The sequence below is a fragment of the Tupaia chinensis genome, unplaced genomic scaffold (genome assembly GCF_000334495.1).
Source record: "Tupaia chinensis unplaced genomic scaffold, TupChi_1.0 Scaffold139927_1, whole genome shotgun sequence".
Taxonomy (NCBI): Eukaryota; Metazoa; Chordata; class Mammalia; order Scandentia; family Tupaiidae; genus Tupaia; species Tupaia belangeri.
This window is the reverse complement of record NW_006199806.1, coordinates 143,688-157,336: the sequence shown is the minus strand read 5'-3', so window position 1 is coordinate 157,336 and position 13,649 is coordinate 143,688. Positions and strand designations below refer to the sequence as shown.

Genomic DNA, 13,649 nt, shown 5'->3' with positions numbered 1-13,649 from the left:
CCTACAGAGAAAGCCTACCACATATAAAAGATATCAGAGAAGAAGAAATCAAGGCAATGGAGGTAAGCCATAGTGGCACAAGAGGAACGTTAACACTCTGCAATTCTGAGGCTGTATGAGACAGTAGGTCCAGGTTTGGTCAATGTCTACCTGCACACACAACGCACACACACTCATGATCCTGGCTAGATGAGAAGGGGAGAATGTAAAGTGAAGACCCTGTTGGAGGTGCCTGTCTCTCTGTCTCTCATGAAAAAAACTCAAAAGACAACAAGAACAGAAAGACACTACTAGAGGCTTACGATCTCACAAGAACCAAAACCTAAATGGGAGCAGAAGGAAATAAATTTGTCTAACCAAAAGCAAAAGTCATTATCACAGGGGAACCCAAACCTGGGAAACAGTCAAGACAGGGATAGGAAGGCACCAAGACTAAATGCCTAAGCCAACATTTTAACAAATATTAGGCAAAACAAAGTTATCAATTTTCCCTGACAATAAGAAGTTGAACACTACAACAGAAAAATGATCATGAAGTTCAATGTACTGTTTTTGAAGGAAAAAATTACCAATTATCCATACCTGTGTCTGAATATCATCCCCTGTGACAATGTTTCCCACAGCCCGCAAAGCAGGAGAAACCACTTTATAGTCGTTATGCCTGCAACCATAAAAAAAAATGTTATAGCAAACAGTTTTATTTTTAATCTTTTCCTTATTAATTTTTTTTAGAGGTTTTTGCTATAGGGTGTGTGCGCTCACCAGAAAGACAGACAGAGAGAGATAGAAAGTGAGAAATCACCCCCCAGGGGGGGAAGTCCAGCCACAATCCCTTCTCCTCCATTCTCCTCTCGGGATCTTGGGCACGCACGCACACATGCCTGGCATGAGTTTAAGTCACCGGATCTGGGACTCGAACCGCGGTAGACTACATGGGAGTCCAGTGATATAGCCATTACGCCAACTGCTGGTCCCCCATGAATTAATTTTTTTAAAAATAATATCTGACAGGATTTTAAAGCAGAATGGTACCTATGATGGTACCATTAAGGGAACTTTCCCATGATGATGGAATGTTTGGTGTCCCCTAGAAGGTTTGTTCTGTCCTTTTTTAATATTTTTAGAAATACACTACCAATCTTTCCTAGTAATCTTTCCCAGGTATTTTAATCTCTGGATTTCAAAGTTTTCTCTCTCATTCTGAAACATGTATAGGTTTCATCTCCTCTTTACTTGGTCTCCAATGGCTGCTGAGACAATGGAAATAATTAACATTTATAGTACAATTCAGTTCTCTAAATCTTCTAATTTCCACAGAGGTGAGAGGTAAGGGCTCCACAAAGCCCTTTTTATTTATCTGAGGACACATATTAAGTCCTAATTTCAGGATTTAAAAAGTATTTTTTAACTTTCCTGTTTCTTCTATAAAGTTTTTCTTCTAAAAATTAATAGTCTCAAACTATTTATGACATGAGTAAATCTTCCACTCTATCATCAAAGCTATCACAAAGAGATAGAGTAAAGTAAGACTCAATGTCTGACACTAGTCCAGATTCGGCTCTAAGTGAAGTAGATAAGGAATGCCAGTACTTTTAGTGGCAATATGCCTTTCGATGTCCAACCTGAACTCAGGTCATCCAGCATGAGCTGCAACCACGTAGCTCAATTTACCAAATGTTTCTGTGGAAGGACTGCTAACAGCAGAGCACTGGGGAATACTTTTTATAAGCCTCAAATAAAAACAAAACCAACATCAGATTTGACATCAACATAAACAAAGAACAAAAGGCAGGGGCCCAAACTACAACGAATGTACAGTATAATGTACAATTCATTACTATAAAGTATTAGCAATTAGGAAAGAATACAGAGAAAATAAAGCAGACACATTTTCTTAAACATTTCTTACATTAGCAGCTCCACAAGCCTCCTACATACTCCTGCATCAATGACTGCTTGAATTTTATCATTGGGTCCATCTGATAGATATGAAAGGGCCCAGCAGGCATCAGCCAGTACATCAGTGTCACTGACGAACAGCAACCAGGAAAGCACATTTAGACAGGGGGAAACCTGTAAAAGGAAAATGGTATGATTATGAAATTCAATAAAATTCAGAAATGAGACAAGATACTAAAAACAGCAACAGGACATTATCTTGCTGACTTGTAGGATGATTTACAGCTCTTGATGCAGAAGCAAAGGGGCTAAGTTGCATTCCCATCTTCGGGAATGCTGTCAGTGATTGTGTGGTCTACTTTGACAAAGTAGTCAGAGCACATGAAAAATAATTTCAGGGAGGCAAAGTTGTATATAAAGTAATCCTCAGAAAGAGACTCCTGGAGAAGATACACTCTATGGACCAAAAAGATAAAGGAATGCCAAAGCTAGGAAATTCTGTATGTTAGAAAGCTTGCCATTGTTTTAAGATGAATTTACAACTATTTACATGAAATGAGAACAGAACCAAAATTAGAACAGAAACAAACAATTATTAAAAAGCTCTGTTTCAGGGGGTAGCAAGTGTATGATGGTTAAGGAGCTGGATTCCCATATGGCTGACAATGGTTCAAGTCCTGGACCGAACAGCTTGAAAATCATGCCTAGAGTGTGGCATGAGTGCCCAAAGTCTTAAGAGGAAAATGGAAGAGAAGGGACTGTGGTGTGGCCATCACTCTCAGGGGGGTAATTTCTCACTTGCCCTCTCTTTCTGCAGTGAACACATTTGCCTTATGGCAAAAACCTTAAAAAAAAAAAAAAATCCTGCTTCTGGGACGAGCAGTTGGCGTAATGGCTGTGTCGCTGGATGCCCATGTAGTCAACTGCAGTTTGAGTCCTGGACACAGTGTCTTAAACTCACGCTGGGCACATGTGTGTGCATGCCCAAGATCCTGAGAGGAGAATGGAGAAGGGTTTGCGGCGTGGCCATCCTCTCTGAGGGTTGATTTCTCGCTCTCTGTGTCTCTGTCTCTCTGGCGAGCTCATGCACCTTATAGCAAAAAACTCCTAAAAAAAATTTTTTTGTTTCTATAAAAACAGATAAAATTCCAACCCTTTTCCTACCAATTTCTCATAAGCATAGTTCGTACCTTTGCAAATTCTGGAGGTGGACTCTTTCCTCTACAGAGATTAGACAAAGCCCATACTGCATTCCGGGTCATGGTCAGACGATTTTGCTTAGAAAACAACCTGTAAGCACGATGATACAAAGGAAACTATGTAACAAACATTAATTCTCTGATAGCTTAAGACAAACATAAAATGCTATTGATAAGAAGATGTTCCCATATAGCTTTTTTTCTAGAAAAACAATACTTCACTGAGTTTAATATAACTAATTCAGAATAGTGGCACTTGAATAAGATTACGGTGCGCAAAAAAGTGACCTGAACATGTTAACCCAAACAGTCTAAAATTAAAACTAAAACAAGAAAATCCAAATCTATTTCTAAAGACGTAGTGCTTTCTGAGGTACTTCTATATGTTTTTATTATTTTAGTAAGTATTTTAGGGCTAGCAGATGGCACGGAAGTTAACTGGATCCCACTAGGCCTACTGCCTGATTCGAGTTCTGGCCCATCCAGCTTGAAAAATCACACCAGGAGTGTGTAGGTGCATGCCCAATGTCCCAAGAGGAAGATGGAGGAGAAAGGATTGCCACCCCCCCACGGAAGATGAGTTCTCACTTTCTCTCTGTCTCAGTCTCTCTCCAGCAAGCATGTGAATCCTATAATATACTTAAAAAAAAAAAAATTAAAATGGGATCAGTGGATTGCTTAGTGGTTACATCACTGGACTCCCATGTAGTCAACTGCAGTTTGAGTACCAGACCTAGTAGCTTAAAACTCATGCCAGGTGTGTGTGCACGTGTGCCCAAAATCCCCACGGGAGAATGAAGGCAAAGGAATTGCGGCTCGGCCATTCCCTCAGGGGGATGATTTCTTGCTTTCTGTCTCTCTGTTTCTGTTTCTCTGGCAAGTACACGTGCCCTATAGCAAAAATCTCTCTTAAAAAAAAAAATAAGGGCCCAGCAGGTGGTATGGTGGTTAAGGGCACTGGGCTCCTACGTGAAAGACCACAGTTTGAGTTCCAGACCTGGCACTTGCTCTCTCACTCCCCCCCCCACCCACTCTGTCCCTTCATAGTCAAATTAAATAACATAATTCTAAAAAAATTAAAATGTAACATTGTTTTAATTAAAAATAAACTTACTGCAAAAGAGGGGGAAGAATATTGCAGTCTAAGACATAGTCTCTGCACATGGTACTATCTCCAGCAATGTTGCCAAGAGCCCAGACTGCCTGTGAAAGAATTATTCATTAATAACACATGTAGTTTAACACACTCATAATTCTTTCTAAAAGATGCCAGCATATTACATTAATACTTTATAAAGTCAGATAGTACCTAACATACTATACATGGACATTATTAATTCTCCTAAATTCAAATGAAACAGTTGTGGGCTTGAAAGATCATAAATAACATTTTAACGTGTACAATAAAACAGGAGGAAATGTGGACATTTGTAGCAGTATCATTATTACTTATTGAAACCAATTCTTTTTTTTTTTTTTTTTTTAATTTTTGATGTGAAAGGATCCCATTCTCAACTTTAAGAACATTCCATACAGCCCTTGGTAAGGAGCAGAGATACAAGTGGCTTAGTTGGCCAGTGAAAAATGTATTTTAAGTTTGCTTACTAGAGAAAAGAGTGAACAGGGAATTTAAGAGTAATCAAAATGCACATAACTGTTAAATGTGTGAAGGTGATGAACGAAATTATCTCATAGATTATGATGATGGAAATCACGGGCATATACATTTATCAATGCTTATCAGATTGTGTACTTTTAATGTATGTGTAATTGATTATGTGTCAATTATACCTCAATAAAACCATTAAAAATACTCATGATTTTCCTTTACAAATTTGGAAAAGTGAGGTTAACAAAAATTCATGTTTTCTGTATCTTTTTCTGGACAAAAGTAACAAAGACTTGCTACTTCAATCAACACTAGAGATTTATATAAGAAAAAGTTCTATCAGTAATTTTTTTGGGGGTGGGGGGGGGATGGAGGTTTTTGCTCTAGGGCGTGTGAGCTCACCAGAAAGACAGAGTCAGAGAAACAGAAAGTCAGCTATCACCTGCCGGGGAGGTGGGGGGATGACCACACCACAATTCCGTCCCCTCCATTCTCCTCTTGGGATCTTGGGCACACACACACACACACGTGCCATGCCCAGTGTGAGTTTAAGCCACCGGGTCCGGAACTTGAACCGCAGTCAACTACATGGGAGTCCAGCAACATAGCCATTATGCCAACTGCTGGTCCCTATCAGTAACTTCTTACATAGTAGATCTAGGGCCACCAATGGCATGGTGATTAAGACAGCTGCATCCCACACTGCCAGTTGAAAGTTTGACTTCCAGACCTGGCAGCTGAAAAAACATGCTGTTTAAAAAACATGGTGTGTGTCCAAAATCCTGAAAACAGCAATGGAAAAGAGTTTGCAGCATGGCCACCCGCCATGATAGGGGATGCTTTCTCAACTTCTCTCTCTCTGTCTCATAGGCGAGCACAAATGCTCTCTGAAAATTTTTTTTTAAAGTGTACCTATAGGGCTTACAGAATTTCAGGGTTGGAAAAGAAAAATGGTTTTGTGTATTTAGGAGAAATCCTGCCTAAAGTCAATAAGAAATTTTACACTTAGGATAAATTTAGATCTGTAGAACAAGGGTTCCCAACCTTCAGGTCATGGACTGGTGTTGGTTGGTGGCCTCTCGGGCACCTCCCAATCCCCTAGGCCACACAGTGCAGGGTGGGCAGTGGGTTAGAGTGAGCAAGTTTCCTGTGTTCATAGCCACTCCTCCATCACTCAGATTAGCAGTGGCACTCACTTCTCATGAGATTACAAACCCTATGCTGTGTGACTTTTTCACTGTATGCTATAATGTGGCAGTAGTGAAAAGGGGGTACACACTGGACATGGCATACATGTGACATCCCAGGATCAATCCCACACCGACCAGCCACCCTGTAGCTATGGAAGAATTACCTTCCACAAGCCTGGTGCTGGAAGGTTGGGGACAGCTGTTATAGAACACTCCTGAAACAAATCATGGGTTATCGTGGCTAAATAGAGAAACTCTGGCCTTAAAAATGACCAAAAGGAAAAAAAGTGTTATTCCTCATGTGTTTGTTTAATTTACCTGTTCCTGGACATCCTCAAACTCTGAGCTGAGCAATTCTATGAAGATGGGCACAGCTCCTGCCTGAATCACAATTCGCGTCTGAAGAGAATTTCCTGAAGCAATATTTGTCAGAACCCAAGCTGATTCAAACTATAAAGATAAAAATAATTTTAATTAAATTAGAATTTAAAAGTTTATTTACATATAACAATAAAGTTGGCTGCATACAAGGAAGAGTCTGAGATTATTCACATATAACCTACCATTTGAATTCTATATTAATTTCAAAATAATTCCCAAAAGAAATTCCTGAGCCTGGAGAAATAGGGTGTATAAAATTTCATAAAAAGGTAAAGTTGACATAAAACCAGAAAAAGGAGTGTTTCATATATTGATATAGAATAATCTTCTAAGAAATATATGAAAGAAGCAAAAATGCAAAACAGTATATATTAATATGGTATTGCATTGTATTTTTTAAAAGAGTTAAAAGGAATATGCATGAATTTACTTAACTCACAAGATACTATAAATATTGCATAGTCTGAAAAGCCATAACATATTTTTTCTATGGTTTTCAATACAAAAATGTGTCATTAACTTTAATAATGCCCCAGTATGCTGCCTGTAAGGAGAGGTCTGGGTGACAAGAACAAAGATGAGATAGAAATTTTTCACTAGAAAGCTTATGTACTTTTGGCCTTTTACTATGTTTATTATCTAAAAACAAAATTAAATAATTTATATAGGGTAGGCAAAGTAAAAGAAGAGGATATTCATGGATAAAATGCAGGGGGCTATGTGTTAAGGAAGTCAAAAAAAGTTAATAAGCATAAGATGAACAGAAAGGACAACCTCAAAGTGTAAGTACTCCTAATAAAAGAGAAGGCTACAAACCAAGGTACAGAGATAAAAACTTTTTAAAAGAATATTCTCATCAGGGAAAAAACAGAGATGACAAACTGAGGCAGATACAGTATTATGACACTGATAAACAAAACATAGGAAGCAAAGTATGGCCAACAAAAAAATACAGCATACACAAATTTCATAGATCTCTAACAGTAACAGTAGATTCTTTTAGTCTCAAACTGACAAATCCAAGAATAAACTGACATGTCTATGTGATTAAGAGTTATCAATTAAATTTTAGGTTGTTTCCTTCCTGTATTCTTTTATGTATTCTTTGACGAAGCACATATGCAGGAAAAAATTCAATGGTATGCACTTTGAATGAAAGATCAGTAACAAGTCACCAAAGATGTGTCTGTGACTTTTCTAAGCTTTCAGATCAATTAAAAGGCAGCCATCCTGCGTAATGGTTACACTACTGGACTCCCATGTAGTAGACCGTGGTTTGAGTCCCAGACCCAGTGGCTTGAAACTCATGCTAGGCTTGTGTGCGTGCATGCCCAAAGTCCTGAGAGGCAAATGGAAGAGAAGAGAATGTAGTGTGGCCATTCACCCTAGGAGGTGATTTCTTGCTTTCTGTTTCTGTATCTCTCTCTGGTGAATGCATGCGCCTATAGCAAAAAAAACCTCTCTTTAAAATAAATAAATAAATAAATAAATAGCAACTATCCTACAGAAAGCTAAATCCTCAATCACTGTGGGATGGAGGTAAATGGAAGAAATGGGCAGGCAATCTAACTACTATGGTACAAAGTTATAGGAACACTAGCAAATTCATAGTGTAAGATACTTAAAGGAAGACACATTAAAATTAAAAAACAAACAAACAAAAACCTGTGAAAGTGACATACACAAGTTAAGATCAAGTGTGTTGGCAGCCTAACTGGGCACTGATAGTTTAGCAGCAGAGAGGTCCAGACTAGGAACTCCATAGTTAAGAGAACACATTCTCTGTTACACAAAAATTCAGGAAATCCTTAAGTTAAATCTTTACTATAGGTAAATAAAAACCTCTTCACACATTCACCTTTTAATTAATTAATTAATTTATTTATTAATTTATTATTTATTTACTTTTTTAGAGTTTATGCCATAGGGCACACTCGCTGCAGAGAGAGACAGAGAGACAGAAAGAGAGAAATCATCCCCCAACAGGGGATGGCCACACCACAATGCCCTCTCCTCCATTCTCTTGTGACTAACAGCTATGCCACTTGTTGGCCCCCACATATTTATCTTTGTAATTTAATTAATAATAGAGCAATACTCAAACCATTTTTTATGTTTGAAACTTTGCGTCTGTACAGAACTTTATATTTTTAATGCATAATTCACATTCTCTCAAGTGATTCTCAGAATAGCCCAGAGAAGTAAGATATTTGGCTTTTCTAGTTTATGAATTGAAATCATGGGAAAAAGACCCAACCATTTGACTAATGACCTGAGGAATGTTACAAAGCTAATTAAAGAAGGGAGCTAGATTATAGTTTCCTAACCTAATATGCTATAAAGCCAAAACCACAGCTTCTTCTCTGAAACATGTAAGTAACACTGGATTAGGGAATATTTCCATTGCTTATAGTTGGGGTATATAGGGTAAGAAATTTCAAATAGCAGTATGTCAGATTATTTATGCTAAAAAAAAAAAAAAAAAAAAAGAAAACTTCATTTAAAATGTAGTTGTTTTTGGGACCAACAGATGGTGTATGGTTACGCTGCTGGACTCCCAAGTAGATGACTATGGTTCGAGTCCCAGACCTGGCAGTTTAAAGCCGGACATGTGTACGTGCATGCCCAAATTTCCAAGAGGAAAATGGAGGAGAAAGGATTGTGGTGTGGCCATCCCCCACTTTCTGTTTCTCTGTCTCTTTGTTTCCGGTGAGCGCAAGCACCCTGTAGCAAAAAAAAAAAAACAAAAAAAAAAAAACCTCTCTTTTAAAAAAAAACTGTACTTGCTTTTGCTTACTAGGAAAATTAATTTATGAACTAGAGACAAATGACATCCTACCAGAAGGCAGGTTCACAACTGAATAAACAGTCATCAGACACTCATCAAGTCACAGAAATGAAAACTGTAAGGACAAGTAATCTAGAAAGAACAAGTAAGATCAGTATACAGACCTAATTTTACCTAAGAAAAAAGGAAAGAAAGTAAGATTTTTTGATACTAAAGAATCAATAACAATTTGGGTAGATAAAGGGTGTATTAAAGAGTTGTCAGTAAGAAGAAATTATGGAGAATACTAGTTGGTGTAATAATTCAAATGCTATCTAATGAGTTTATTATTACCAAAGACCTCCAAAAGAAAAAAGGAATTCCAGAAGTCATTCAAGTAAATAAAACAGAGAAGCAAAACAAAATAAGGTGACGAGAACATGAAAAATAATTAAGTAACAGCCTGAAAGTGGACGGCAAAAAATTAGAAACTAGTGAAGAAGCAGGTAGTTAGAGGTTAATGCACTGTATCTCACAGAGCTGACTGTGTGGTTTGAGTCCTGGACCCAGCGGCTTGAGAATCATGCTGGACGTGTGTGCAGGGGTGCCCAAAATCCCAAGAGGAGAATGGAGGAGAGGGGACAGCAACATGATCATTCCTAGTGAGTATGATTTCTCATCTCTCTCTCTCTCTCTCTCTCTCTCTCTCGGTAAGCGCACACACCCTATAGCAAAACAAAACAAAACAAAACAAAACAAAAATAGAAATTGCTGTATCTCCACAAAATCATAATGTACCAGAGTTATGTTCATTACTAAGAAATAATCAATGATGATATCACCTGAACGCAAAAGATTCAAGAAGGGAAGTCAAAAACTAGTTTTGTGGGACCAGCAGTTGGCATAATGGCTATGTTGCTGAACTCTCATGTAGTTAACCACGGTTCGAGTCCCAGACATGGTGGCTTAAAACTCATGTCAGGCGCGTGTGAGTGTGTGCCTAAGATCCCGAGAGAAGAATGGAGGAGAAGGGATTACAGCGTGGCCATCCCCCAGGGGGGTGATTTCTCGCTTTCTGTCTCTGTCTTTCTGACAGTGCACGTGCCCTATAGCAAAAACCTCTGCAAAAAAAAAAAAAAAAAAAAGTTTCACTACTGCTAGGGAGTGAAGTAGGTGAATAAACTGTAAGCAGAGGACCACTAAAAACAAACTTATTCGTGCATTAGTAAGGCATTAAAAATATACACACGCAAGGTTACTTCCGTGTTTCCAAATTGTAAAAAGATCAAGCTATGCTAGTGAGACTTTCTATATCCATGTTTATAATTCATATATATGCATATATGTATGACAGAGGAGTGAAGAGTAAGCAAGGCAGGGGAGGAGGTAGGCAGAGGGTGAGAAGGAGGCAGAGAAAGAGAGAATTCCCCTCATAAGCACAGGCCTCTATCAATGTTAGATCAAGTTACTATCAAATGTTTAACACATAAGTATGCTTTTACAAATTAGTATGTACTTTAAACTATGTGGTTTGTCTTTTATCACAGAATGTACTTTAAGCTGCATTTCACTGAGAACTGCAGTTTGTTTTTGTTTTTATGTTTCAGCCTTGGATCTAAGATTAGTATTTAACATTAGAGTTGTGAAAGAGGAATGCGCACAACTGGTGGCAAGCACAAATGCATACCCTTATGATAGACACAACCCAAAAAAGGAAGTTAAGTAACCACGTAACTTAGAAAATCAGTAACCTGACAGAAAGGGAAAAAAACTAAGACACTCTACCACCAGAAGTAATGAATTGGTGGTCAAAATAACTACAATCTTCCCTTCCTTTTCACTGGTTTACACTACAATATTTTGAATATTCTAAGAATGAAATCATTAAAGAAAAAAAATAACTGTCATTAGGCTGTAACTCCTTACAAACTGTAATTCTACTATTATTTTTCACTGTCCAGAAGTTTCTATATAAGGCTACAACTAAAATCTGTATACTGAAGACTTGATGTTTTCTCTCTCTCTCCACCTTCTGGTACTCAGTTCCTTAAAAAAGGAAAAAAATGAGAATCCAAAGCTGAAGTACTTCTGACCTCCTATCAAGTTTCCCACTCCAGGTTGAGTTTCGCCTGGTTCCCTTTCTCCATTTGGATCAGGACTCTGTTGCTGGCCACTTTGCCGGTTCCACTCTGGTTCCTAGCAAATGCCAGGCTCACCTGGAGAGCAAGTGAAAAGAAAGGCTCACATCAGAAAAATAAACCCAGATATCAAACTGCAGAGAACAGTGCCTGACTCATCTGAGCAACCTTCCAGGAAAGGCAGAGAGATCAGTGAAGATGGGAAAAGACACAATATGAAGGCTTACTGCAGTTTATCACATAAAGCTTTTAAAGGGGACCAGAAAGACAAGGAAGGGGAAACTAATTCAAATACACAAGTTTTTGAAGGAGTGCCTGTCTAATGTTTGAAAGGAGGCACTTTACTTATTTCGAGCTATTTTTATAAGTTTCTACAAGAGAATTTGGGAAAGCCACATCTCAGCATTGCAAAGAATAGTACAAAGGTGCTAGGTCTGAACTCAAAGAACTAAACAAGTAGGCCTGCAGAACACCCATAAAGCAGACCAATTTCGTTCCAAGGGCTCAAGTATATATGAGACCTAGATGTTTTCTCAGAATGCTCCTAGCTAAATGGCACTGTCTGCTTCCAAAATCCTTCACTCTACCCATGTTCACTTCCATTTTGAGGATGAATGAGTATCTGGAAGCAATGCTCAAACAAGCATTTCAATTTCACTGTTCAAGGTCCCTCACTGATTTGAGAAGCCTGCAAGGGAGTGAGGAACCCCTTCACTAGGGCTCACAGTTCTTTATCTATGGAATGCTAAAATTAAGTTTGTCCACAAGACTTATTAGTGTTTTAAGCCATAAGATTTCATCTTGGCACAATATATAGGTGACCCCTGAATAACACAGGTTTGAATTACATGGATTTTTTCAATATGTAACTGGAAAATATAGCACAATAATAAATACTACAATAGTAGTATTTTCTCTTTATGATTTTAGTAACATTATTTTCTCTAGCTTACTTTAAGAATACAATATATACATATCATATAAAATGTGTAAATTAACCATTACTGGTATGGATTCCACTCAACAGTAGGCTGTTCAATTTGGGGGGCATCAAAAGTTATACACAGAGTTTTGTAGGCTGGTTGGTGCCCCACTCCCTGCATTGTTCAAGGGTCAACTCAGTATGATTCTCTTTCCAAAAGTAAAGTAACAAAAGACCTCTTCCAAAGACACACTATTTATGTTTCTAGCAGGGAAGAGTGTCAGAGAGATCCTGTATTCTATCTAATCCTCTCCAGGAAAACAAAGGAATTTCCTCCAAATTTCCCAGAGTACATCTAATTACACGAAGACATGGCAGAGCTGGAAGTCTCCTGACCTAAGAACTCCCTTAAAATACTTGTTCCTCTTGCTCCGGAAGTGGTCATGGTTACCTATTAGTCACTGTAGAGGTAACACCATAATATGCCTAAATAAATGTGCACAGAAGAAAAGCTGGAGATGACAACCCTTAGATGATAATAAACAGGTTGATTATTTCTCAGAGTCTTAGGAAACCCAAGGTAAAAATCATGAGGTGGTCACTTCCAGAGGAACCATTTGTTAATCTTTCAGCCTAATTATTAGTTTCCACAAGGGTGGAATCTGGGAATTTATAGAGAAGCAAATTAAGAGGTTTCTGAAGGTTTTTATCTTCAGGTATGTTAAAATATGAGTTTCAAGATTAGAGTACTAAATCAAACAATGATGTCAAATTTCTATGTGGTAGCCAGGAGAGGGCACTGTCTGAGCAGACAGGAGAATGTATAGATGGGGAAAAGACCTAAGTCTGACCTGTTTCATTTTAGGTATAAAAGATTATGTACCATGTTTCTTTAATGCATTAAGGAACTGGACCTCTATAACCACCTCTTAAAAATCGCTAGATCCAAGAGAAAATTCAAAGACTCTCAGCTATTCTCATTCTCAGAGAGAGGATAGAAACATTTTTTTCAGCACGAACAAAATGATAATTTCCCTACCTCCCTCTTCCTACAAAGCATTTCAAATGATAAACTGCAGTAAGGCTCCTCATTTGGTCCCTCTGGTTCTCTTGGCAGGTTGCTTAGGGGTTCAGGCTCTGTTCTCTGCAGTGTTGGTTGTCTGGATTTTCCTTTTTTCTGAGAAAAGTCTCTTCCCTTGCTCTCAGATGAACATGATTAGTTTCAGGTGTCTGGTGATCCTGGCCTTAGATGAGGACCAGAATTATAATCCAGGAGGCAGCTAGCAAAACAGAATCTTAATTCAAATGAATATGGGGGTTGGTAAATGTCAAGCTGGAGAAGAAAAACTGATGGGACATTGAAGTACTCTACCTTTTCTGGATTTCTCGTTTTTCCTCTGGAAGGAACTTGTCACCGCAACAAAGAGTGTAAAAGAAAGGAAAAGATGGGGTAGGAGGAAAGGAGAGAAAATACCAAGCAAAGCATCAACTGTTACGAATAATCTACAACAGTCTGGACCTGAGGATGGGAGGATTATTTACAA

General features: G+C 38.2%; 1 protein-coding gene across 1 annotated transcript in view; it reads right to left on the bottom strand.

Annotated features, from left to right (window-relative positions):
- Positions 1 to 13,649, bottom strand: part of KPNA1 (karyopherin subunit alpha 1) — a 76,766-nt gene that overhangs the window by 24,025 nt on the left and 39,092 nt on the right. The window contains exons 6-10 of the mRNA XM_014593203.2: positions 6,216 to 6,347; positions 4,213 to 4,301; positions 3,090 to 3,189; positions 1,910 to 2,073; positions 583 to 661 (exon numbers count right to left, since the gene is read on the bottom strand). Coding sequence (XP_014448689.1) covers positions 583 to 661; positions 1,910 to 2,073; positions 3,090 to 3,189; positions 4,213 to 4,301; positions 6,216 to 6,347 — 564 coding nt within the window. The remainder of the gene's footprint in view (positions 1 to 582; positions 662 to 1,909; positions 2,074 to 3,089; positions 3,190 to 4,212; positions 4,302 to 6,215; positions 6,348 to 13,649) is intronic.